Genomic DNA, 23,215 nt, shown 5'->3' with positions numbered 1-23,215 from the left:
CAGTCAACAAAAGCTGCAGGGAGTGCCTTGGACCACAGTGTGGGGAAGGGCCCTCCACGTGCTTCCAGTCCCTGCTGGGTCCCCAGTAGCTAGTGTTTGCTCCAAGAAGAACCAGATTTTGTCCTGGAAACATTTTCAAGATAACCCCATGAAATGATGCCTGGAAACAAGGAGGTTCTCTGTAACACATTTACAGAGCATCTGACTCTTGGCCTATCTTTGAACCGATATGTTAAAAATACATGTTGCTATATAATAGCCCGTATAATCCTGCCCGTTCTCTTAGGTCAGTGCTATTCAAACTGGGGCGTCGTGACACCCAAGCATGAGGGCCCTGGTCTCTGCACCCTTAAGGGGCAGGGACAGCCTAGAGGCCGGGGGGGGGGAGGCAGTGGCGTGATCCCCAGGATCGTGCCGCTCAGGGGGCTACAGGGGCTTGGGTGCACTTACCGAAGCCTCCTGCAGCCTCCCCAGGGTGCGGGGAGCCTGGCATGACTTCTGGCAGGGCTTCCAGCAGCAGGGAAAGTGGATGCGGAGCAATCGCGCTCCACTTCCACTTTAGCGGGGGTGGGGCACAATCGCTCTGCATCCACTTTCCCTGCTGGGGGAGCCCTGCCAGAAGTCGCGCTGGGCTCCCTGCACCCTGGGGAGGCTGCAGGAGGCTTGGGTAAGTGCACCCAAGCCCCTGCAGCCCCCTGAGCTGCCTTCCCCCTGCCCCTGCTGCCTCCTCCCCCCAACCCTGCAAAGACTTACTGGCTCTCAAACTCTCCCAGAGAGTCTGAGAACCACTGCCTTAGGTCATTGGAGAGGGCCCTGTTGAGAGTTCCACTGCTGGGAGAAGCTAAGGTCGTGGCAACAAGGAACAGGGCCTTCTCGGTTATGGTCCCACTATTGTGGAACTCACTGCCAGAAAAATCTAAAATCTGCCCTTTCAGTAGAGAGTTTCCAGTAAGGCCTAAAAAGCTTTTTATTGACATTAGTTTTTGAGGGTGGGTAAGGGGGGGGGGATATTCCCTGCTCTTTTTATCTGGCCTGTTGCTTTTATTGTGTATTATTTGTTTCCTGCCTTAATATTTTTAGCTTATTGTGTATTGCATTTTTACCTACCACCACCCATCAGTTTTTAGAATTGCTATTACCTTTTAAAATTGTGTTAGATGTTTAATTCTTTGAACTTTTATTTTGTAATTTATATTTTTATTAAGTGTTGTAAGCTGCCTTGAGATTTTAGAAAGGTGGGGTATAAATGTTCTCTCTCTCTCTCTCACACACACACACACACACACACACACACACACACACACACACAAAGAGAGACTGTGTAAAGAGCTGATGTGTCATAACTGCTAAGAGATCTTCACACCCATTAACACAGTGGTTCTCACACATTTAGCACTGGGATCCACTTTTTAGAATAAGAATCTGTCAGGACCCATCAGAAGAGACATCATCAAGCAGGAAATTTTTTAAACATCCTAAGGCTGGAGTCCTAACCACACTTACCCAGGAGTAAGTCCCTTTTACTATCATTGTTAAAAGAAGATACATAGTAGTTTGTTACAAGTACAGGTCTGTCACATTTCTTCACACACAGTCACATACCATGGTAGCATCATCTAATATATTAAAAATAAAATATTGAAAAGTATGGGGACCCACCTGAAATTGGCTCGTGACCCACCCGACCCACAGTTTGAGAAAAACTGCACTAACACTCAAAAACTCTTAAATTCTTCTTCCAGTTTGCAATGTGAAAGTCATCTTTAGTCAAAAGAACCTCAGGTAGCTGAGCTGGGAAAGAACTCTGTCCAAGATCCTGCCAGGCAGAGGGACCTGGCATGACTCAGCAGAATCCACAGTCTAGGTGCTGTGGAGCAGCGAAACTCAGCATGGCCTGACTCAGCAGGAGGCAGCTTCATCAGATGTGTGCCTGAAAATGTGAGTGTGCTCTTTCAGTGCAATCCTGTGCACGTTTACTCAAATCGATGGTTAGTGGTTTACTCAAAAGTAAATCCCACTTTGTTCAATGGGACCTACTTCCAGGAAAATGTGGAACCACACTTACCTGGGAATACGCCCTGTTGAATTAGAGCAGGAGGTGTGAGCCAGAAAGTCTACCAAAGATCAGCCACGTACGCATTCAGTTGCCAATCCCAGCCTCAGTGCCTCCTTCTGCAATATGGGGATAATAATCCTCATATACCCCATGGGAATGCTATGGATTAGGGCACGCTGTGCTGTTCAAGTATCCTCCAATCAACTTTAATTCTTACCTTCCCGAGTCATGAAATCATCTTCAGCAAAGCCATTAAAGTTCCCACAGAGCCCACAGGTCTTATTATAGTGCTGGTCTGTGAGGGTTATTTGAATGTTCCCACTGATGTCAGCTTTCACCACAAAGCCGAACTCTTCACTGGATAATTTATAATAACCCGCCTCCATTTCTATAAATATCCCATTGGAGGCATAAGGTATGGAAACCCTGTTGAGAGAAGGAAAAAAGAACTGAATGCAGAGCAGAAACAATAATGTACACATTGCAATTCTCAAGCAAGGTCATCAGCGCTGTCAAAACCTTCACCTTTTGTCACCTTGAGTCACGGTGCCATCTAAAATCAAATGGATGTCAAAATATTCCCCAAGGTACAGAGAAAGGCTCTTTCTTTTTCTGTTTTGGTAGTCACCTGAAAAGAAAAAAATAAGATAATTGTTTGCTGCTTTTTTTTTTTTAACTTTTGGACAAACTTCAAGGTCAACTGCCAAAAAAGCTTCCTAGTCTGTTCACACTTTCAGTTTGAACTAGACTTTTATTATGGCAGAAATTTTCAACCTGTGTTCTGTGGCACATTGGTGAGCCCCGAAAGGTCTAGAGGTGTGCCTCCGGATTTGGAGTACAGCGACTGAAAACCACTGAAAAAATATTCTGCCTTCTGTGGCTCTGTTTCTAGCACAACTGTCTGTAGTCACAGATTGTCTGTCCCTCTTCCTCTGCCAAGAAAGCCATTACAGCAGACAGCTGCCTTTGAAACAGAGCCATAGAACCTGGAAGAGTCTTCCGGAACCCGGAAGCCACATCACAAGAACCTGGTGAGACCACAGAGAAAACCATGTGCCACGAGAAGAAAACCATTGAAAATCACCGTATTATGGGCTTTGTTATCTCAAACATCTTAAAGGCACTGTGAGGCTCTCCCAGCTTACTGTGTTCTCTCCATGGGAAGGATGCAGAAAAAGCCATCCCATTTGCATGAGACCACCAGGAAGACATACCTTCATAGCAATCATAAATCAGTTCTACACCAAAGCCCACATGAGCAAAAACCTGTTTCAACAGCAAGTCATCACAGAGGAAGCAGGGCCAGGCCTTGGCTTGATTCAGGCATGCTCTGTGTGTGTTTTCAGCTTACATCCCATCATCATCATCCTGTCTTGTCCAACAAAGATGTGGCATTAAGATGCAAGGAAGCCTGGCCACTTTCCAGTCCTCAGACCTTTCCAGTCCTCAAACTCCTTTACCCCCTTAACCCCTGCTGATTGGGTAAGAGGCACTTTTTCAAGTGGGTGCTCCTTTTTTAGCAGGGGGAGAGTAACTGGCCCACCTCACCCCAGCAGTGTCTGTTCTAGTGGCTGTCTGCTGGTATTCATTTGCATCTTTTTAGATTGTGAGCCCTTTTGGGACAGGGAGCCATTTAGTTATTTGATTTTTCTCTGTAAACCTTTGTGAACTTTTAGTTGAAAAGCGGTATATAAATACTGTTAATAATAATAATAATAATCTCAGAGCAGAAACTCCCTGTGGCCTGCCAGTTCAAAACTCTCCCCTCCACCCTCCCCCAAGAAGCAGAGTGTGCGAGGTAGCTGGTAGCGGAAAAACAGCCGTCAGGAAAGCATTCTCAGCTAACAGATGCTACAGATATTTTGAAAATCATTTAGCAAACCCAATGTAGTTATTTGAAAAAAAAATTGAAAAATGAGTTTTGCATCTAACCCAAAACAAGCAAAAGACTAAGGACCCAGCCCAACCTAGTTTTCCAGTGCCAATGCAGCTGCAGTAAGGCCCCAAGGTAAAGGAGCTAACATTTCCTTATGTTGAGGAGGCCTCTGTGACTGCTCCACCACTGTAGGAAGTAGCACACACCCCATCAGCTTTGGAAGGTTGGATAGAATTGGGCCCTAAAGTGAAAGAACAAGGTCCTGTGGCTACTTACTTGCCCACTGCCTGGACAACTGTTCTGATTAGGAATTAGAGCAACAGCCACCATCTGAATGAACAGGATGTTTTAAAACTTTCCCATTTGTCACATTTGCACACATTATCCATCTGTGACCTGGACTACTGAGAGGCAGTATCCAGCCATTCCGGATGGTGGGAGCAAAAAGGAGGTGAACACCTGGCTGCAAAGGGGAGGGGCCGCTTACATGCTGCAGTGAGGCTCCCTGCAAAACTTAGTGCTTTGTACCCCCTCTAGCTACACCTCTGCTGAGAGGTACCTGAGACCAGTCTTTGGCAAACATCTTTAAAGACTGTATGTTTGTGACATTTCATTGTCAATCAGGATTTAAAGTAATAGACTGCACATTCATTAACCTTTAATTATTTAGGCATAGTTAAATGTAATTTCAGAGTAGTATTTCGCAATGAGGAGCTTTTTCTGGGTGCCAATAATGTTGCTAAACCTCAGTCAGTGGAGTCGTGCCATTGTCAGAGAAAACTGCATTCATGAGTTTGAAGTAAGGAACACCTGGGCACACAGGGGGCCAGGATGGGCCACAGACTCCTGGCACATGGTGGGCACTTCTGTGAAAAAGCTGGCCTCCCTTTTGTGCTTTATATGCTTGCCATGGTGATCGTGCAGCACTGATGATCTTAGACTGCCTCATTTTGCAGGTAAAACCACTTTGGGTGTGCTAAGTGACTTTCAAAATGCTTGTAGCATTTGTTAGCTGAGAGTGCTTTAGTCATGGCCTGAGATATCTAGTGGCTACCAGCTATCTCACAAACTCTGTTTCTTAGGGGAGGGCTGTAGAGGAGAGTTTTGACCTGAGATGTAGCAGTGTGTCTGGAAATGGCTGTGGGGGTGAGCAAGGAGAGTAGTGGCTAGTAGCTAGAGCTCAGCACATCCCTTCCTGCTTTCCACCTCTGGATTTACTCGGTCAGCAGCTGAATGGGGGCAATTGGTCGATCTCTCCACTGAAATACACACAGGCATCTTAAGAAACTTAGGTTGTAGGAATACCTGACTGAGGCCCAAATCCTAAGCAACTTCCCAGCACTGACCCAACTGTGCCCATGGGGCATGTGCTGCATCCTGCAGCTGGGTGGCAGCTGTGGAGATGTCCTCAAGGTAAAGGAATGCTTGTTCCCTTACCTTGGAGCTGCATTGCCTTTACCTCGATGCTGGAATTGTGCCCTGATTTATTTTTTTTAATTATATCCTGCCTTCTTAAAAAACGTGGCTAAAAACAATTACAAAATACACAAAAGTCTAATACAACAACAACTAATAAAACAACATGGAGAGGCAGAGTACAGGGTCAAGTGCTTCATACAACACCATGCCAGTTTATTACAACAACAGTGACCCAGCTAAAGTCTTGAACCCCCACCAAGATCCCAATAACATGGAAGGTGTCCTGAGTGCATAAGGGAAAGAGTTCCAGAGAAGCAGAGCCCCCACCAAAAATAACCTGTCTCTGGCTGCCATCCCTGATACCTTCTTCAGAGGTGGCACTGAAGCAAAGCCCTTCAAAGATCTAAAAAGATGGGCCATATCTAGAAGCAGATAGTCCCTGAGATAAACTCTGCGGAAACCTCCTGGTCACTTCATCCCACCCTTTACCAAGACAGGTAAGCTTGGCTGCCCAACCAATGGGCACAGGCCAATCTCAGCAAAAGGTTGAGCTGGCCTGGAGATCCTGTGCCTGGGGAAACAGACACGAAAGAGGAGTAATTCACAGCCAACCACATGGCTATTTGGAAATGGTGTCTCAGACAAAGTCTACTTTGGAGAACAACCCAGCAGTTTTAGAATGCTGGGCCAGGATAGATGTCTTTGGGGGATCAAAAGTGTCAAAAAAAATAAACAAATATGGGGAGGGGGCTAGGGGCATTTATTGCATGGTCCAAGAGTTTTTGCAGGACGCTGGCAAGTAGCAGCCTTGGGGCTCTAAAAGCATGAGGCTGACTTTCATGGAAACCGATGCTCTTTCAAGGTGAGTGCAGTTCTTGTGGCTGCTTCCCTGCTTCCTCAGGTTCAACTTGTACTTTACAAACAAGTAAAGTACAAAAATGCCACCGGGCCCCAGTGCCCTAACCTCATGAACAGACTGTCCTGTTGTTCGTGGAAGTGGGGGAGCATGAAAGTGGAGTGCAAAGCCCCTCTCAGTGGCAGAAAAGAAGTGAAGGCTCACCTTCCAGGGCCCTGACATTGAAGTGGAAAAACCTCATAAACCGTCTGTCACCAAACTGGGAATGATGGGGGAAAGCTTGAAGGCCATACATTAAACTCCCCAGAGAAGGGGGCTGTTTCAGACATGGAAATAAACCTGCTTGTGGATGTGTGCCTACAGCAGACATGACACCACTAAATAGTAGCAGGCACATTGAGACACCTGCTTAGACTCACCCAGGAGGGAGAAGGTCCTCTCATGACAGTCTCCAGCCAGCCAGTAACTGCAGTCGCCAGCAAAGTCGTACAGCAGCTCGTCGAATGTTTTGACATGGTCATCTCCAAAGAGGCTGCAGCGTGCAGAGGTCTGAGCAGCTTCTTCTCCCTCTGCAAGAGGAACACTGGACGTGATTGTGTGTCCAAAGCACACTCAGGGTCTGCAGACTTCCCAGTGAGATGCTGCAAACTAGTAACATATGCCGGGCAGTCCAATAATACTGTTCTTAGAACCAACCGTTGTTTGCAATGCAGTGAGCAATTGAAGTTGCCCCCAAGATTAAAGGAGGCCAAAGAACGACTGGGAGGGGTTGACAGTGAAATCCTATCGGGCGTCAGCACCAGTGCTTCACCCCAGTGCTGGCACTGGTGTCACAAATGTGCCATAAGGCATGTTTGTGCCACCCTCAAAGTAAACCGCACTGGCGGGAGACCTGAGCTACCCCGTTGGCACTGAGAAGGAACCCCTAGCTGCCAGTAGAGCAGAGGTAAGCCCCAAGTAGAGCAGGGTAAGCCCCAAGCAGTGTGCGGTGGGTGGCAGGAAGGTGGGGGGAAGCGTTCCTGGTGGGGGAAGGGGGAATGCAGAAAGGGTGGGACTAACCTGGGAGTGGGTGGGACTGGCAGAGGCCTCCTCCATGGGGGAGCCTACCCCCCATGACAGGCTCAGAAGCCTGACACAGTGCTTCTATTCAGTTGGCACAGACTCAAGAAGCCCCACTGCAGGGGCTAGCGCTTTACTCCAGGTAAGGGGATGATTGTCCCCTTCCCCCAAGGAGACCTCCGGCAGCTTCCCTGGCCACTCAGGATACAACAGCAGCCATTTCTGTGCTCCACATGGCACCGGGAAGCTTCGGATTGGGTTGCACATTTCTTTGTAAAATAGAGGTGTTTGAAAAAAGATGTTATTTATTGTACTCAGAAGTCTACTTAAGTAAGACTTAGGGCCCAATCCTATCCATGTCTACTCAGAAGTACCATTATAGTCAGTGGAGCTTATTCCCAGGAAAGTGTGGATAGGATTGCAGCCTTAGGCTGTAATCCTACCTTGCCAGATAGCAAGAGACCTCAAGTTATGTAGGGGCAGGTCTGGGAGGGACAGAAAAACGAATGTAGAAATCAAAAACCGGCAGTGGAAATCAATAATCTCAACAGACTGCAAACTAGCAAAGTTATTCTGAGTATCAGTGAAATGCTACAAAGTGTCTGTTGGTGAGGGGAAGAAACAAGCCCTATTGTCTCCAAGAAAGATCTGGCTGGTACATTAAAGACTTTTTTAGCTTATCAAACAGAAGGCTGGACCAAGATGTCCTGGAACGAAATCCTGATTTGAGATCAACAATTTAAGTGTGTCTTACAATCAATGTACCCAACCCGACCTCTGTAAACATAGCTAGCTGAAATGAACAGAAACAACAGTGCCTGATGCATGCATTGGGGTGGAAACCATGGACTGCAACAGTGCACACTGAGAGCAATCAGACTGCATTATAAACCACAGATTCCCCATCCTGGCTGCTTTCGCTCTGGTATCAATTGAATCACATTAATCCAGAAAGCAGAGGGCATTTCACACAAAGAACACTTCTAGTTCACAGTCTGCTGAGGGAGGTGCTCTCGTGCACTTTTTAAACATGCTTGTTGCACGTTCAGACATTTAATGAGAACTGGGAGAGGCTGAGCCCTGAAGGTTTCTAGCGCTTATGTTTGCACAACTGACTATATCCTCAGACGCATCTCCAACATCCCCACATACAATGAAACAGGGACAAAATAGGGACAATGATTTCTCCATTGCAAATAGGCTGCCCCCTGCAGGGCTGGCCTTAGGAACTGCAGGGCCCAACAGGCAACTATTTTAGCAGGGCCCAGGTTCACAAGCAAGGTCTGTAGAATCTTAGAGGTATAAATAAAATTTATTATAGACTTTATACCTCTACAGCAGGGGCCCTCAAGGCCTCTCAATGCAGCCCCCAGTCTCCAATGAGCCTCTGGCCGAGATTTGTTGGAGCCCACACTGGCCCAATGCAACTGCTCTCAGCATGAGGGCGACTGTTTGACCTCTCACGTGAGCTGTGGAAAGAAGGCTCCCTCCACTGCTTGGTGTTTCACATCTGTGATGCAGCAGCGGCAGCAAAGGAAAGGTCGGCCTTACTTTGTGCAAGGCCTTTTATAGGCCTTGAGCTATTGCAAGACCTTCATTCATTCATATAAGTTCATCTTTAATATATTCATTTATGTAAACCTATGTAAATTTATTCAAATTTTAAATGTAAATTAATTCTTTTTTCCCCCTTGCCCCCAACACTGTGGCAGAGAGATGATGTGGCCCCCCTGCCAAAAACTTTGGACACCCCTGCTCTACAGTACAATGGAAAGCAATCAAAGTGTGTGCTTAAAAAGTACATGTGAGTTAATGGACCAAATGGATCTAAGCACATTTTAATATAAAATTGCCTACAAAACTAGAGTAGATGACCCTAGCATGGGGGCCTATTAGGTGTGGGTCCAATTGCGAGCAATTGGTCCAATTGGCTTAAACCTGGCTTAGGCCCCCTGGTGGACTGTAATGGCTTGAGCAGCTTAAGAGGAGAGAGTGTGCCACTGAATTTTGTAAGATTTGTCTCTGGAGGTAACTGCTGCACTGGAGAATGTCTCTGCTCTGAATTTTTTTTTTAAAAAAGTGGGGAGACAACAACAAGATCAGTGGCCAAGGATGTGGTTTCGGAGCAGATGGACAATGCCAGTAGGGAAAGTACTTAATAACCCACACAAAGGAAGCAAATGGAACAGCGTTAATTTAATTTGTTTTGCTCATTTCTCAAGCATCCCCCTAGGAAGGAGGTTGTGTTGGACTGAAGAGTTGCATTCAGATCACTTTGCCTAGTCTAAATTGCCTATCTCAAGTCCAAAGCATTGGTCCATCCAGCCCAGTGTTCTCTACTCTTTCTGGTGGAAAATCTCCCTGTCTCAGGCAGAGAGGGCTTTCTCCAGCCCTGCTGCCTGAGATTCTTCTAACTGAGATACCAGGATCTGAACCTCACACTGCCTGAGTTTGCAAGTGTATACTCTGCAACTGAGCATATGATGCAGCAGGGATAACGACAGAGAGATGTCTGAGCAGAATTAAAACCAGCAGCAGTGAGATACTGTGTTTTATAGTGTTTTCATATTGGGAACACCTGGCCGGTCTTAGTGCAGAAGAGAAAATGAAAGAGAGGCATTTGGAATGAAAATGAGCAGTCAAAATTTATGTTTGCAGTGCAAATGACCATGCAGAGTTTTAGGTCTGCACAATGAACCCAATCAAACCCAATCAAAGCGAGATCTGTTGCAAGCCTCACGTGTGAAAATATGTTTAGGTCAGACAAGGTTCTCTGCACATACAAGGTGCCAGATAATTTCATGCATCCAATGAAGCAGGCACTTCCCCCCCAAGTCCCACCACAATCAACTAGATCAGGGGTGCTCACACTTTTTTGGCTTGAGAGCTACTTTGAAACTCAGCAAGGCCCAGAGATCTACCAGGGGGGAAGGAAGCATCTGACAGACACCCCCTTTAATGTATGGAGCCCCTGCTGGAGTCTAGTCAGTTTCGTCAGTTTTGTTGCTGCATGCCTGAAGAGCAGCTAAAGTGTCAGTTTCAGTGTCAGTTTAGTGTCAGCTAAATATGTCAGTTTTGTCTAGTCACTAGACGAAACTGACATATTAACAGTTTGGAGAGACAGGGCTCCGCGATCTACTCATTTTGCCTCGCGATCTACCGGTAGATCACGATCCACCTATTGAGCACCCCTGAACTAGATCAATTTAATTAGTCTTTAAGGTACCATAAGGCTTTGAACTTCTTGGCCTCTTGAGTTAAAGGAATTTCAGGTAGCATGGCCGGGGGGGGGGGGGGAGAAAGAAAGAAAGAAAGAAAGAAATTATGCAGGGGATGGACAGAGTGGATAGGGAGATGCTCTTTACACTCTCACATAATACCAGAACCAGGGGACATCCACTAAAATTGAGTGTTGGGCGGGTTAGGACAGACAAAAGAAAATATTTCTTTACTCATCGCGTGGTCGGTCTGTGGAACTCCTTGCCACAGGATGTGGTGCTGGCGTCTAGCCTAGACGCCTTTAAAAGGGGATTGGACGAGTTTCTGGAGGAAAAATCCATTATGGGGTACAAGCCATGATGTGTATGCACAACCTCCTGATTTTAGGAATGGGTTAAGTCAGAATGCCAGATGCAGGGGAGGGCACCAGGATGAGGTCTCTTGTTATCTGGTGTGCTCCCTGGGGCATTTGGTGGGCCGCTGTGAGATACAGGAAGCTGGACTAGATGGGCCTATGGCCTGATCCAGTGGGGCTGTTCTTATGTTCTTATGTTCTTAAAGAAAGAAAGAAAGAAAGAAAGAAAGAAAGAAAGAAAGAAAGAAAGAAAGAAAAGGAAAGATCCCTTGCACAAATTGCTGACCCTTGGGGTGACGCTGCTTTCAGTGAGGCATTTCCCCCAGTGAGCTGGGTCCTTTTTTTAACATCCTTGGAAGCAGGGCCTTAGCTGGAGGGGGCGGGGAGGGTTCCCCACTTGTCATGTAAATGTGGTTGAATGTCCTCCAATTTAGTTCCTGTTCCCTGAGAGCTCAGCCCCTCCCTGCAGGCAGCCTCCTCCAATCAGCTCAGGCTGCTGATGCTTAGTAACTCACCTTAGGGGCCAATCATAAGGACCTGCTGATAGTCACAGGACACCAGAGAGGCTGGCATGAAGAAGCCTGGAGGGAATGTGCTCAGTGCCTTCAGTCACCTTCCTGGGAGCTGCCTGGCTGTGCAGGCACTTTGCAGGACCCTGGAGGCTGCTGCTTTGTGACTCCGCATCATTTGGGGGTGAGCAGGCAGGAGATTTTGGATGGACCATTTCTGCTGTTTGGGTCTGGTAGGGCCTTTCTCTTTTTTTTGGGGGGGGGGGGGGAGAGAAAAGCATGGCTCTGGCCTGCCAGAGCCTATGATGCCCTACCAGACCCAAACAGCAGAAATGGCCCATCCAAAATCTCAGATGCCAGAGCCATGCTTTTCTCTCCTCCCCCCCCAAAGAGAAAGGCCCTACCAGACCCAAAGAGAAAGCTTACATAAAAAAGGGATTTAGCAGTTGGAAGGCTGCCTTGGATAAAACTAAATCAGGATTTTTCAAGCATGCTTCATCTGAGACCCAAGTGCAGGCTATGTTAACGTGGTCGGAAAGAAACCAAAGAACTGATTCAAACACATCTATTTCAACTCTAATTAATAACAATGTGCTTGAAAAACATAGGTTTTTCTGCACACCTGGAATATTGTGTCCTGCACACCTGGAGTATTGTGTCCAATTCTGGTCGCCACATCTCAAAAAAGACATAGTAGAAATGGAAAAGGTGCAAAAGAGAGCGACTAAGATGATGACGGGGCTGGGGCACCTTCCTTATGAGGAAAGGCTACCCCGTTTGGGCCTCTTCAGCCTAGAAAAGAGGCGCCTGAGGGGGGGACATGATTGAGACATACAAAATTATGCAGGGGATGGACAGAGTGGATAGAGAGATGCTCTTTACACTCTCACATAACACCAGAACCAGGGGACATCCACTCAAATTGAGTGTTGGGAGAGTTAGAACAGACAAGAGAAAATATTTCTTTACTCAGCGTGTGGTTGGTCTGTGGAACTCCTTGCCACAGGATGTGGTGATGGCGACTGACCTGGATGGCTTTAAAAGGGGATTAGACAAGTTTCTGGAGGAAAAATCCATTACGGGGTACAAGCCATGACGTGTATGCGCAACCTCCTGATTTCTGAAATGGGCTATGTCAGAATGCCAATGCAAGGGAGGGCACCAGGATGAGGTCTCTTGTTATCTGGCGTGCTCCCTGGGGCATTTGGTGGGCCGCTGTGAGATACAGGAAGCTGGACTAGATGGGCCTATGGCCTGATCCAGTGGGGCTGTTCTTATGTTCTTATGTTCTTACGTATTACATTTCAAGCATTGTTGAAATCATTCAGTTTCTTGTAGCTAATGAGCTTCCAATGAGGGGAATATACAACATTGAAGAACATGTGGAGGAAAGTTTATTTAAAAACCTTTTCAAATATACCCACAAAAAGGACCCAAAACTAGCTGAATCTTATAAAATTATTCCAAAGAATGCCACTTACCAATCCCCAGAAATTCAAAATGAAATAGTTAAAGTAATGACTGATCTCATTCAAGAGGAAGTTTCTAATGACATAAAGAATGCAGATGTGCCATTTTTTCTGTCTTGGAGGATGGAACAAAAGACAAAAATTGAAGAGAAAATATAGCAATTGCTACTAGATATGTTAAAGATGGTGAAATTTATGAATCCATGCTATCCATAGAGACAACAACTGCTTTGGATGCTGAGACTTTTACAAACACAATTTTAGATACTTTCCGAAGGTATGTTTTAAATCCTAACAATCTGTTAAGCCAATGCTACGATGGAGAATCAGTTATGCATGGCAAGAAAGGTGGTGTCCAGGCATTAATAAAAAAAACAATGGATGCATGGAATTTCTTTCTTCAGTTTTTTTTTGTAAAAGTCTCAGCATCCAAAGCAGTATATATACTATATATATATATATATACACTAATATATATCTATATATAGATATATATTATATATATATATATAATATAGCAGTATATTACAACTTTTTGTCCTGTGGGGGTAGTAGCTGCTGAGTATGAAGGCAAAGCTCTTTCTCGTCTGCTGGAACAGAGATGGTCAGGACATCTTCTGGCATGTTGGACAATTTTTGAAGAATACAAACATATATCAGAAACTCTTGAACTAATATCAATAAATAATGGAAAAAGATTTGCTGGGGAAGATGTGGTTCTTAGCACTGGTCTCCGTCTTATAATGACGAAGCAAAAGTTTAGATTTCGTCTAGTGGTAATGAAAAATATTTTGGAAATTCTTTCTCCAGTAGATAAGGGCCTCCAAAGTCATGACATTTGCTTGGAGCAGGCCTATAACTTAATTCAAGCTACAGAAAGTTCACTAGAAGACTTAAGAAACAGTGAGACTTTGAAATCAGTTCTGCAGGAAACATCAAAACTGGCTAAAGAGGAAGAAGTAAAAACGCCAAGGAAAAGGAAATTTAATTCCTTACTTGATGATTATGTGGTGTCTGAAACAACAGGTCACAGAGCATCATGTAGTGACACCCACAGTAAGCATGCTTCTGACTTTTTGAAATTCTGGATGCAATGCTAGCCGAAATAAAAAGAAGATTCCATGGCAATGAAGAGATTCTTCAGGCAATAATTGCAGCAGAAAATTTAGATGAGGAAAATGGTAGGCTTAATTATCTAAAAAATTTCAATATTACCATTCCAAGTAAAGAAGAAATGAAAGTAGTAAAACATTTCCTTGAGAAGAACAAAATTGAAAAGCGAAATTTCTTCAGTGAAATATACAAACACTGGAGTGCCTTTGAAGATTGTTACAGTATGTTAGCGGCAGTAAGAACTTTTGCATGTAGCACAGCAGTTTGTGAATCGACCTTCTCGTGCTTACACAAATTAACAGACCTCAAAGACTATCAATGTCTAACTCAAGAATGGCTAATTTAGTATACCTAGCTTTTGAGCTAAAGAGAACCAAGAATTTAAGTGTGGAAGGGGTGTAATGGAAGATCAGAAGATCATCAGGTGGATGATGTGGAGTTGACAGTGATTCCCTGTTTTGACAGCTGTTTGACAGCTCTGGGAAGGGCAGGGCTGGCTCTACAGCTGTAATCAATCAAGGCCAATGGAGGCCTGGATGGACACCTGAGCTTCATTTGACCTTGATGGGACTTTGAATGGACATGGACTGAAGGGATGGCTCACCTGAGCCTAATTTGGAGCTAATGAGGTAGCTCACAGCTGAGCTGCATTTGGATCATGAGACATCCAAGGATAAAAGGCAGCTTTGGAAGGAGACAGAGCTACCCTGACCCAGGACCAAGAGCAGGACACTGACCCAGCCGGAAGCCGGACACTGACCCAGAGGGAAACCCGGACGGACCCACACTGGGAGAAGGGGCCTGCCAGAACTCTGCTGGAGGACACAGAAGAGAGGACTGCCAGGACCCTGCTGGAGGAGACACTCTGCTGGAGAGAACACTGCTGGAGAGGAGGAACTCTACTGCAGAAGATTGGACTGGGAAGATTGGACTGGGAAGACTGGACTGTGCTTTGGAGACTGGATTGGACTTTGACTGGAGGCTTCAGACCTCTACCCACTAAGTTAAGTGAAGTTTTGGGGAGGGAAAGCCTCTGGACAAGAGGACTTGCAGGGAGTGTATGTGTTTGTAGCAACAAATTCTTGTTAATTGCTATAGATAAGAAGTTCTGTGTTTATTCCTTTGCACACCACAGCTGTGCTTCTTGGAAAAGGGGGGTGTTAATTAGCCAAAAAGCGGGCATTAGAAGGGCGTTGAGATATTTGGCAGAACAGTGGGTTCTAAGAAGATTCAATTCTCAGAAAGATAAGAGAATTCAGCTCTACTAGGTTGTTTCAAATCTTCTGTACCTTGCTTTTTAAAAGTAATGAATAATGTAAAAAACTAATGTTCCATGGTGTAGCTATATTTTACTTCAATATCTTTCCTCTTGGTTTTAGGTAAAGTAAATTTACTTTTGTCATCAGCAAATGAAAGGCTTTCAATACAAGTAAATATTACCTGTATCACAGTGTTTTACTTTTGCAGTTTTACTTTTGCAGTGTTGCAAAACTGTGCATTGCACTGTGTATTGCACAATGTTTTACTTTTGCAGTGTTGCAAAACTGTGTATTGCACTGGTGTCCAAAATGAAAGGACAAGTTGCATGTTATTTCTATGTAGACAAATAGATTTTACATTGCATACAGAGATACATTCATTCTATGCAGATCATTGTTAGATTGCTTTACAGATAATGAATGCATCTTTCAAAAAAACAACCCAAACTATTTCCTCCTAATGAAATTTGGGTTAGTTATGGGTCTTTGCTGTTTCTCCATACTTATCCTTCATTTTGCACACCAGTATAGATACCTGACATAATTTCCCCCCCCCCCCGAAAAAATGGTTCCCCCCCACCTCTAGAATCCTGGCTACGGGCCTGAAGGATGGAATGCTGAGTCAACCTTGAGCCGGCTACCCGAGTTCCCAACTTCTGCTGGGATTGAACTCAGGTCATGGGAGAGTTCTCCACTGCAATACTACAACCTACAACCCTGCACCACACAAGGCCCAACTGGGAAGAGGAGCTCCTTTTAAATTGGTGGTTATCTCATATTTATCCCCTGCTCACTGGGTTAAAAGGCACTTTTTCCAAGTGATGCTCTTATATACCTTGGAGGCAGGCTGTGCAGCATGGCCTTTCCCAGTTTGAAGAGACACTTGGCCAACAGTCTGAGGCAAAGAGGCAAAGAGGCAAAGAAGGAAGGCCCATAGCCAGGGAGACAGACCAGGGACAGACTGCACTTGCTCCCGGTGTGGAAGGGATTGTCACTCCCGAATCAGCCTTTTCAGCCACACTAGATGCTGTGCCAGAACCACCTTTCAGTGCGCAATACCATAGTCTTTCGAGACTGAAGGTTGCCAATGGCGATGGGAAGAGGATTGCAGCCTGAAGCAGTGGGAAACCTTGGCCTCTGAGCGGCCCACTTGGAGGCAGGCTGTGCAGCATGGCCTTTCCCACTTTGAAGAGGCACTTGGCCAACAGTCTGAGGCAAAGAGGCAAAGAAGGAAGGCCCATAGCCAGGGAGACAGACCAGGGACAGACTGCACTTGCTCCCGGTGTGGAAGGGATTGTCACTCCCGGATTGACCTTTTCAGCCACACTAGATGCTGTGCCAGAACCACCATCTAGAGCGCGATACCAGAGTCTTTTGGGACTGAAGGTTGCCAACTATACAGCTCTTATATGCAGCAGGGGCAAGTCACAATCCCTTTTCACCCCAGTACAGTGTCTTTACTAGTGGCTGTTCGTAGGTGTTTCTTCTACATTTATTAGATTGTGAGCCCTTCTGGGACAGGGAGCCATTCAGTTCTTTGATTTACTCTGTAAGCTACTTTTGTGAACTTTTTTTAAAAGTTCAAAAAAATTATATAAATACCGTTAATAATAATATTTAGCAAGGGACAGCAGACATTCACATTCTTACCATCCTACAGTCTTTCTACTGCTGCGGGTGTCTCCTTATGTCCTTTTAAGATTGTGATTCTCCCCCCCCCCCCATACAAGGAAAACGTTTGCTATGGATACTAGTTGGTCAACTTTGTTGTTTTAAAAGGGTAACACTAATACAAATGAGTTTGTAATGTAATTAAGTCCTAAGCCTCTGATGCAAGAGATTGCTCCTCCTCATTCCATGTTTGCAATGAAGGCCTATCCAGAATTTGTTTGAGCATAAATGCCAGGATGATAAAATGCTTGAAGCCAAGAAATATAAACAGCGTGCATTCTTACCTAGTTTTAGGACAGACAGAGCTAAGGGCAGGAGCCAGACTCTGGGAACCATCATCTGAGAAATAAACAGGCAAGAGTTATTGCAGTACCTGTTTTCTTAGGGAAAAGAGCAGTTCAAATGGTCACACCAAGCAGATAAACCCTGCAACTTAAGCTGTTGGTTTCAATGGGACACTTAAGCAGGGCTGCTGAGAGCTGGCACTGGGCCCAGGGCGAGATGCCTGATTGCCCCCCTTCCTACAAACTAGATGTTATTACATTTTTTAAACTTAGCATGAGCAACACTGAGGGTCGAACCCTACTCAACTTTCCAGTGCCGATGCAGGTGCAATGCAGCCCCAAGATAACAGACATTCCCTTGCCTCAAGGAAGGCTCCGTGATGGCCCCCTCCCAGTCCTGGATGGAATGCATGCTCATTGGCACCAGCGCTGGAAAGATGGGTAAGACTGGGCACTGGAATGAAATGAAAACATTGATCTGAAAGGGACCGTTTCCTGACTTTGGGTAGTGCTGCTGCATTTCTTTTCTTCTACCTCAGCAAAATTCTCCTCATTTGCTTTTTCTTCTTCTCATAATGCAGGCACACTTTTTAAACACATGCTTATTGCATATCAAAGATCAATGCAGGACTGGCTTTCACTATCTCCCTCATTACTAGGTGATGATTTTGAAACAAAGCCCAGGTGAAACAAACTTGCCTGGCCTTTTTTGTGTGTTCATTTTTCTTTTCTGTGCTCTGGATCTCTATTTGTACTCCATGCTGTTAATTCCACCTTCAGGCAATCCCAAAACACCTGCAGACTTGATCCAAGGCCATGCGTTCTGGACACACACTAAACTAGGAGAAGGGCGGGAGCTGACTCTTGGGGCCTGGGAAGTCTGTGAACTGAACTGGGGGCCCACTGCTGGAGTCTGGTAGTTCCAGTCTGAAGGTTCAAGTTACACTTTCCTGTGTTTGAATTATACTAATTCATGCTGGTGCTTGTGGAGAAGACCAGGGCTGCATTTCCACCACAGCTTTAACCCACTTTCAGTACACTTCTATTTCCCCAGTGCAACGTTTCTCAAACTTTGAGGGAGCTTTACTCCCTCAGTAAGTGTTTGCGGGAAAGCGGCTAGGGCAGCGATGCAATCCCCAGGATCGTGTCACTAAGGGGGAGCGAGGGGCGTGCTTTGTACTGACCTTTAACTAGGTAGCGCTGCTGGAGACTGCAGGAGGTGTGGGGAGCTCTGTGAAGCACTTCCCGAGGCTTGGAATCTTCAGTAAAAGCAGGTGCAAAGCACTTCTGTTTGGAAGGAGGTGTTTTGTGCCTGTTTTATTGAAGATTCCAAGCCTCGGGGAGTGCAGCGGAGGGCTGCGCAGGGCTCCCCACACCTCCTGCAGCCTCCAGCAGCCCTACCTAGTTAAAGGTAAATACAAAGCACCCCCCTCGTTCCCCTTAGCAATAAGATCTTTGGGATCGTGTCGCTGCCTCCCCCCTTCCCCACTCTAAAGGGACAGGGGAAGTGTTACACAAACTGGTGGGTGGCGACCCACCAGTTTGAGAACCACTGCCCCAATGCATTGGGGACAACAATAACTGTAGGTTGTTAAGGAAGCTGAGAGCTGTTAGAGCTACCCTTAACTAATTAGTCTCCAGAATGCATTGGGGAACAGAAGTGCAGTTGAAAGTGGATTAAAGTGGTCGTGGAAAAACAGCCCTGGATAGGCTGAGCTTGACAGTATAATCCTAAGCATGTCCACTCAGAAGTAAGTCCCATTGTGTTCAGCGAGGCTTACTCCCAGGAAAGTGTATAGGATTGCATAGGAAAGTATAGGATTGCAGCATGAGGTACCCAAAATTATAAATAATAATAACTTTATTTTTACCCTGCCTTTCTCCCCGAAGGGACTCAAGGCGGCTATTATTTTGTAATGAATTTGTTTTGTATTGTTCAGTTTGTGTTGTGATGGCCCAGACCCCCTGGAAGCACGGCTCCCAGGGATTTGCCCCTTCTTCCCTCACTCTCTTCAGGCCTGCACTTTACCAGGGTCAACCTCTCCCACTGAAATGAATGAGTCTTAAAAATGCTTAAATTTGCTGGATCCTGTAAATTGATTGTATTTTCACTGGTGTTCTATTTCCCTCCACCCTTACCTCTGAATTTAAATCTTGATTTAGGGCTGAACCTGAAACTTCCATTTATTATTAATTATTATTATTAACAGTATTTATAGACCGCTTTTCAACTAAAAGTTCACAAAGCGGTTTACAGAGAAAAATAAAATAACTAAATGGCTCCCTGTCCCAAAAGGGCTCACAGTCTAAAAAGAGGCAAAGGAATACCAGCAGACAGCCACTAGAACAGACAGTGCTGGGGTGAGGTGGGCCAGTTACTCTCCCCCTGCTAAAAAAAGGAGCACCCACTTGAAAAAGTGCCTCTTACCCAATTAGCAGGAGTTTTTTATTTGGTCTCTGTCCTCCATCCCCCCTCCCAAATAATTTTCCAACTAGATTGGGGGGGGGGGGAGAAGACAGAGAACAGGGCATGTTTTAAATTTGTTACAGAAGATGGGACATGTATGTGTTCCTTGTTTTAAAAACCTATATTGCATAAAATATCTAGTAAATATCACCTCAAATCACATAAATTTTGTTAAGCAGTGCAAGTGCTCGTAAAAAATCATGCACACAAAAAAACAAAAACAGAAGCAAACACAGAACACTGGAAGTTGCATCCCTAGAGGAGTCTGTACAACACACCCCAATGCCTGTTGGCTCTGTGAGCAGAATCTGGGGAACTGCAATGTGGAGAGTACTGATTGCACAGTCAGTGCCTACTCCCATTGGTAGGATGTGTGCAGATGTACCTTTCCAGATGGAACTTCTAGTGCATGGAAGTTGAGCGTGGCAAAGGGTCAGAGAGAATAATCCTCCCCCCCCCCATTTATATTAAACTGTACATGCATGTACAGTTGGGCTGCCTGTGTTGGGCTTTAAAACCAGACAACGCATGTTCATCCCAATGAGCTGCCACAAGAGCTGTGGCAAAACCATTGCTGATTCTGTGGACACAGTAAATGGTCTGAAATATAGCCAGCAATTGGGACACTAATCATCCTTGTCCCAAACATTTGCTCCCTTACCCTGGGTGGTGCAGCCATGGCACCAATGGATCTCCTCCAATCTGTGCCCGTTTTTGAGTGGGCGTCGACCCAAGGAGGCCCATGTTGGGCTGCCTGCCCAGGCCAGGACAGAGATTAAGATATGGCAGCAGAACGTGCCACCATCTCTACCCCCTCCCAGGCCTGATCCTTCCTCCCTCCGCCCTGTGCTGCCTCCCACTTCATGCCTCCCACCCACCCAAAAAGACTTACTGCCAGTGCTCAAGGAGTCAGCTGTCCATGCAGTGCTGAGGCCCAGCACTGGTGGCTCCTCCTCTCAGTGTGCCACAAACATGCCTTATGCCATTTTTGTGACACCTGGCACTGCTGCGGAGCTCAGCATGGGCACTTGGGCTGCTCAGGATTGAGCCCTCAAGTCTCCCATCCAAGGCAGCTGATCCTGTTTAGCATGTTCAGGCAAGGTGATAGCTCAGGGCCCAATCCTATCCAAATTTCTAGTGCTGGTGCTGCCACAGTGCAGCCTTGAGGTAAGGGAACAAATATTCCCTTGCCTGGAGGAGGCCTCAGTGACTGCCTCCCCACCAGAGGATGCATCGCACACTACATTGGCATAGCAGCTTTGTCACTGGAAGGTTGGATAGGATTGGGCCCTCAACCTCCATACCACACTTCCTGCCCTGAATATTTGATCAAACTTCCGGTCCAATAAAGCAGTGTGATAAGATGTTCCCATTGCAATGGGAGTTATTGATTGCTTACACTGATTATAATCTTATGTATCCTCACAACAATCCTGTGGAATGAATCAAGCTGAGAGATGGGTTGATTTCCCAAGGCAGTCCGATTTGGTTCATGGTGAGGCAGGAATTCAGATCTGCATCAGCAACATCACAACTCCACAGAGGGCCAGCTTTAAGCCAGTTGAAACAATTGCTTCCAAGTGGGCTTTGCACCTAAGGGGCCCTCCACACTAGGGTAATTTTCTCTAGTCTTGTTTACAATTTTATATTAAAATGTGCTGAGATCCATTTGGCCCATTCACTCACACGCACTTTTAAAGGGCACATTTTGATTGCTTTCCATTCTGCCATAGAGATATTAAGTCTAGATAAAAGTCTAAATAAAATGGTTGGCAACCTTCAGTCTCGAAAGACTATGGTATAAGCCTACAGCACCCGGTATTCCCAGGAGGTCTCCCATCCAAGTACTAACCAGGCCTGAACCTGCTTAGCTTCCGAGCTCAGATGAGATCAGGCATGTAAAGTAAAAACTTTTAGTTATATCTTGAACGTTCTGCAGACCTTAGCTGCAAAAAATGGGCCAGGCAAGTGGGTGCCCCAGCTCCTAAGGCCAGCTCAGACTCCCCACACGGTGAGCTGAGCCCCACTGGCTGTGTCTTCCAGGTGCCCTCCTGAAGTGTATTGGACCTTGCAATTCCTCGCATCAGAGACATTCTAGAATTCTTATTTTTACAGGTACATGTTTTTATAAAAATATGATTATAGGAAGTGTGGTCATACAAATATGAAACCTATTCATATACTAATGCTTGTTTCTGACTTTTGCCCAGTTTGTATTCTAGGAATATTTATTTGACTGATTTTATAAAATAAAATCAGAATATCCCAAATAAACAATATTGATATTTTTTCCAAGACATTCATTCTAAACTTCCTCTGTAAAGAATCCAATGGATTTTTCCAGTTAAGAAAAAAACAATTGCAGAAAAGATGTGTATTCTGAGTAACAACTTTCTGATATAAATTCCAGCAATGTAGCCATTTTTCCAGGGAAAGGTCTTCATTACTCCTTTGAATTCATCACTTTATTCATTTCAGCATTCCTTAAACATTTCACTAACCACTCCTTAGTTTCAGATACTTTTGCTTCCCCCCCATGTTACTTTATCACCAGTCAGCAAATTTAATACTAAACCTTTTACAAACACATGTATACCATTTTCTAACTTATTCAATAATAGACAGATCTATATGAATAGGAAGTCCTGTAATCTATGCAATTATCCCAGTAGCCTGTACTCAATACCTCTGAACCACAGTACTCTGCTTTCAGAGACAAACAAAATCTGCACAGTTTAATGCCCATTTCCAACAGTTATGAGTATGGTGTATCCTATTCATTCTCGCAGGGGGCATATACCAGGGATACATAATCTTACATGAGCTTCCTGAATACTGTAATCTGCTGATGACTTCCTGGCATGATGAATGTTCATCCAAAACTGAACAGAGAAGTCCATCCTTTTCTCTTTCCCAAGCCCTTCTTAAAAAAATCTTGTCCTGCCTTCATTTCATGTATCAATTTTTACAATTTAGAAAGAGCCACTCAATATACCATTGTTTTATCAAATGAGATGTTTTCAGCCTATTGATGCATCCTTTGTTACATCAGTATTATACACACAGTCAACTGAACTGGTAACATAGATACCTTTGCTTCTGTGCAAAACTCCAGTTGCCCATCAGCAATGATCTTCTCCAATGGTCAGGGCCAGTCCTAGGGATCCATAAGCCTCGACTCACTCAGAAGCCCACCTTGGAATGGCCTGGCCGGTTATTTGTTCCTCTTATATAAGCCAGGAACTCTTGTCCACTGAAGGGGAAGATAAAGGGCGACTGGTACTTCCGTCCAGTTCTTAACACAATGGTGCTATCAGGAAAGTCAGTTGCCTTAATGGCTCAAAACAGACAATCAGGGGAAGTCGTATTAAATATTTTTACAGGACACCTAACCTTTGAAATGGCGTGCTTGTGTGTATATAGGAGAGATAAGGACAGACGTCTTGCTTACATACCCCAACAAAGACTGTTCCATATGTCCTGAATTCTGTCGGTAGTTAAATTGCATGCCCCAGAGAACATACAGGATGCTCCTTATTTTTACAGGGTTAACACTTCTAGAAAATTAAGGACAAAATTTGGGCCAATTGACCCATTACCAGT

The 23,215-nt window shown here is 45.2% G+C and overlaps 1 protein-coding gene across 1 annotated transcript in view; it reads right to left on the bottom strand.

Annotated features, from left to right (window-relative positions):
* The window catches only part of VWF (von Willebrand factor), a 160,105-nt gene extending 137,309 nt beyond the window's left edge, over positions 1–22,796 (bottom strand). Inside the window, exons 1-5 of the mRNA XM_066631945.1 lie at positions 22,704–22,796; positions 17,146–17,200; positions 6,627–6,776; positions 2,582–2,684; positions 2,274–2,482 (exon numbers count right to left, since the gene is read on the bottom strand). Of these exons, the coding sequence (XP_066488042.1) occupies positions 2,274–2,482; positions 2,582–2,684; positions 6,627–6,776; positions 17,146–17,200 (517 nt within the window). The 5' untranslated portion in view covers positions 22,704–22,796. The remainder of the gene's footprint in view (positions 1–2,273; positions 2,483–2,581; positions 2,685–6,626; positions 6,777–17,145; positions 17,201–22,703) is intronic.
* Between the last annotated feature and the right edge of the window lie 419 nt (positions 22,797–23,215).

This window comes from Tiliqua scincoides, chromosome 6 (genome assembly GCF_035046505.1).
Source record: "Tiliqua scincoides isolate rTilSci1 chromosome 6, rTilSci1.hap2, whole genome shotgun sequence".
Classification (NCBI taxonomy): Eukaryota; Metazoa; Chordata; class Lepidosauria; order Squamata; family Scincidae; genus Tiliqua; species Tiliqua scincoides.
This window is presented reverse-complemented; position numbering and strand designations above follow the sequence as displayed.